The sequence below is a fragment of the Pygocentrus nattereri genome, chromosome 5 (genome assembly GCF_015220715.1).
Source record: "Pygocentrus nattereri isolate fPygNat1 chromosome 5, fPygNat1.pri, whole genome shotgun sequence".
NCBI classification, from domain to species: Eukaryota; Metazoa; Chordata; class Actinopteri; order Characiformes; family Serrasalmidae; genus Pygocentrus; species Pygocentrus nattereri.
The window spans coordinates 20158785-20162643 of record NC_051215.1 but is presented as its reverse complement, the minus strand read 5'-3'; the positions used below and the strand labels follow the sequence as shown (position 1 = coordinate 20162643).

The 3859-nt window shown below is 44.4% G+C and overlaps 1 protein-coding gene across 1 annotated transcript; it reads right to left on the bottom strand.

Moving 5' to 3' along the window:
• Positions 1-378: 378 nt before the first annotated feature.
• Positions 379-974, bottom strand: LOC119263485 (style cell-cycle inhibitor 1-A-like). Its single transcript, XM_037538529.1, has 2 exons — positions 713-974; positions 379-473 (listed from the first exon to the last, which is right to left on the bottom strand). Exons 1-2 carry the CDS (start codon positions 972-974, stop codon positions 379-381), a joined length of 357 nt encoding a protein of 118 aa, XP_037394426.1.
• Between the last annotated feature and the right edge of the window lie 2885 nt (positions 975-3859).

Here is a 3859-nt window from a genome sequence, read left to right as displayed (position 1 = left end):
ACTGAACTGTCTGGTTCCACATATTACTAATTTGTGCCCCTGCGTTAGATGGATTAAGGAGGGCCGTCACCAGTGAGGCTCTGCAGCTCTGCTGTTGTTCTTGCAAATAAAAAACAGTTTTTTTATTAAATGTGGAGGATGTTATTTTTGGGGGGCATGAAGTCACTGATTTCTCTTTCTCTCTGAAACACACTTGCCTTTTGTGTTCTCTCTCTCTCTCCCCCAGATAAGCCGTATTGTTTTGTGGGGGTCGGTGAAACATGACCCTGGCCACTTCGTCTCCAGGTGTGTGAAGACGTCATGCGCCAGGCATGCGGTCTCCCCTCGGCGCTGCAGTACCACCGCACATATCTCCAGCACATTTCTGAGCATATTAAATCAATGATAAAAGGATGAGGTCATAGACTCCGAGCGCCAGACGGCGTAATCCAGCTCTGTCAGCTCTGTTCTGTTAAACTGGTGGGGGAGGAGAGCTGAGAGAGAACACAACACGTCGTTAATCCAGCTCAGGTCACGCTCAGTGGAACAGCAGGAACTCTCATGGCATCAGTACCAGCACAAATGGGCTGTACCCGGAACATCAAAACAGGTCAAAGGTTGGCCGCAGGTTCAGCGTCCGAGTTACACTGGTCACCATGGCAGCTACGAAACATTTAGCTAATAGCGATGGAATTCAGGACAAACAAGATGCTCCACAAAGTTATGAGTTCACATGAGTTAAACTTCTCCTGCTTCTCCTCGTCGCCTTGTCTCCTGTGTCTCCTGTGTCTCCTATTTCTCTTTGTCTCCTCATTTCCTTGTCTCTGTGTTTCCTGCTTCTTCTCGTCTCGTCTCCTGTGTCTCCTCATCTCCTGCCTCTCCTTGTCTCCTCGTTTCCTCATCTCCTGCTTCTCCTTCTCTCCTGTGTCTCCTGCATCTCCTTTTCTCCTGTGTCTCCTCATTTCCTCGTCTCCTTGTCTCCTGCTACTCCTCATCTCCTGTGTCTCCTGCTTCTCCTCATCTCCTGTGTCTCCTCATCTCCTGTGTCTCCTTATCTCCTTGTCGAATGCTTCTCTTCGTCTCCATGTCTCCTGCATCTCCTCGCCTCCTGTGTCTCCTTATCTCCTTGTGTCCTGCTTCTCATCATCTCCTTATCTCCTGTGTCTCCTCGTTTCCTCATCTCCTTGTCTCCTGTGCCTGCTCATCTCCTTTCCTTGTCTCCTGCGTCTCCTCATGTCCTTGTCTCCTGCTTCTCCTCATCTCCTTGATCTACGTCTCCTTGTCTCCTCCTCCTCCTCTACTTGTTTCCTGTGTCTCATTGTCCCTTGCTTCTCCTTGTCTACTTGTCTCCTGTGACTCCTCATCTCCTTGTCTCCTGCATCTCCTCATGTCCTTGTCTCCTGCTTCTCCTCGTCTCCTTGTCTCCTACTTCACCTCATTTCTTTGTCTCCTGCTTCACCTCATCTCCTTGTCTCCTGTCTCCGCTGATCATAAAAATTTAAATGTTTGCAATTGTTTACTTTTGGGGGAAGTGTTGCAAAAGTGCAATGATGAGTTTTAAAGGTTTCAACATTTTCTTCTTATTTTAACTGCTTAATTGTACCTAATTTTATTTAATCTACACAAATACCATTTCCATAATGGAATATGCATAAGTGGTTACATTTATGCTTTGAAACTTTAGTATTTAATGTTTTTTAAATTTTGTGGCTGTCAGAACAAAAAACCTTATATCCCGAAAAAGATAACATTACAGGAGAAGGAAAAAACAACTTTAAATAGAAGTAAAAGGAGAAATAATTTTCCCATGTAATTTTGTACAATTTCTGTCGGTCTGTTTGTCATGAAATGTTGACCTTTTCAAATTAATCAAAAAATTAAAAAATGACAAAAATGGAGTTGAGAGGTTTTGTCCCAACAGCAACGATATGCAGACGTGGAAAGACTCTTTCAGGTATTCTGCTTCTAAACTGTGGAGCTCAGTTCAGCTTTTAGTAGACAGTTGAGCTCAGAGCTCACTTTTAATAAACACCTGAAAATGCAGCTCTTTAACTCTGAGCTTCAGTAAAACTCTACGTCTCTTTAACTCTGAGCTTCAGTAAAACCCTACTCCTCTTTAATTTGGAGATGCAGGAAAACTCTATGCCTCTTTAACCCGAAGCTTCAGTAAAACTCTATGTCTCTTTAACTCGAAGCTTCAGTAAAACTCTACGCCTCTTTATCTCAGAGCTTCAGTAAAACTCTACGCCTCTTTAACTCAAAGCTTCAGTAAAACTCTACGCCTCTTTAACTCAGAGCTTCAGTAAAACTCTATGTCTCTTTAACTCGAAGCTTCAGTAAAACTCTACGTCTCTTTAACTCGAAGCTTTGGTAAGACTTTACGTCCTTTTAACTCAGGGCTTCAGTTACAACCACCTGGGATGTTACAGCAACCATTTAGTAACACCCAAGCAACCATCCAGCAACAATGTAGCAGCCACCTGGGACACCATAGCAACCACCTAACAACACAATTGCAACCACCTGGGATATTATGGCAACCTTTTTGAATCCACCTGGGATACCATGGAAACCACCTAGCAACACTGTAGCAACCATCGGGGATATCATGGCAACCATTTAGCAACACCCTGCCAACCATCCAGCAACAATGTAGCAGCCTCCTGGGATACCATAGCAACCACCTAGCAACACAATTGCAAACACCTCTGATATTTTGGCAACCATTTAGCAACCACCTGGCAACCATGTGATACCATATCAACCAAAATTACCATGATGACATTTTGGTAACACCCTAGCAACCACCTGGGATATCAAATCAAATCAAATTTATTTGTATAGGGCTTTTTACAATGGATGTTGTCACAAAGTAGCTTCACAGAATTCCACAAAAGGCAAAGTTTTAACAAGAATGTAAAAAACCCCCAGTGGGCAAGCCAGGGGTGACAGTGGCAAGGAAAAACTCCCTCAGAACTGAGGAAGAAACCTTGGGAGGAACCAGGCTCACCAAGGGGGGACCCATCCTCCTCTGGTCAAACTACCTACAAGTGATTATACTACTAATATTAATAGCAGTAGTATTAGTAGTAGTAATAGCTAGGAGTCTATGAAAACATCAGTGTAGGGTGGGCAGCTAGTCCAAGGTAGGTGGCAGTAGGTGGGGCATGGGCAGCTTGTCTGAAGTGGGTAGCAGGAGGGCTCGACAGTCAGTCGTCCTTCAGTGTCTGGCCGGATATGTGGGCGGTTGTATACTCGGAAAAAGACAGGGAGAGGGAATTAGTTTTATTCTGGCTGTTTGTACGTAAAACAGGGGATGTAAACATTTACAGAGTGTGGCTAACGACTCTGGCAGATCTGACTATGACAGCTTAACTAAAAGGAGAGAACCAGAAGGACACACAGACACAAGACCACTCCAACAGTTTGGCATGCCTCCGCTCCACCGTCCACAAACCTGAGTGACCACGTGCGAGCAGCAGGACAACAGCACCAGCGTCTCAGTTTACTATAATACCCTGTGTCCATGGACCCCTGGATCTGCTGCCTTTATCTACGGGGGAACATTACCTACCAAAAGCTAAACTGAACAAGTGAGTTTTCAAGTTTTAAAGATTGAGACTGTGTCTGAGTCCCAAACATTTTCTGGAAGATCATTCCAGAGTTTGGGGGCTTTATGAGAAAAAGCTCTTCCCCCAGCTGCAGCCTTATGAATTCTAGAAACTATTAATAAGCCAGCACTCTGGGATCTGAGTAGTCGTGATGGCTCGTAATGGGGAATAAGGTCTTGCAGGTACTCAGGAGCGAGCCCATTTAGGGCTTTATATGTCAATAAAAGAATTTTATAATCTATACGGAATTTAACAGGCAGCCAATGAAG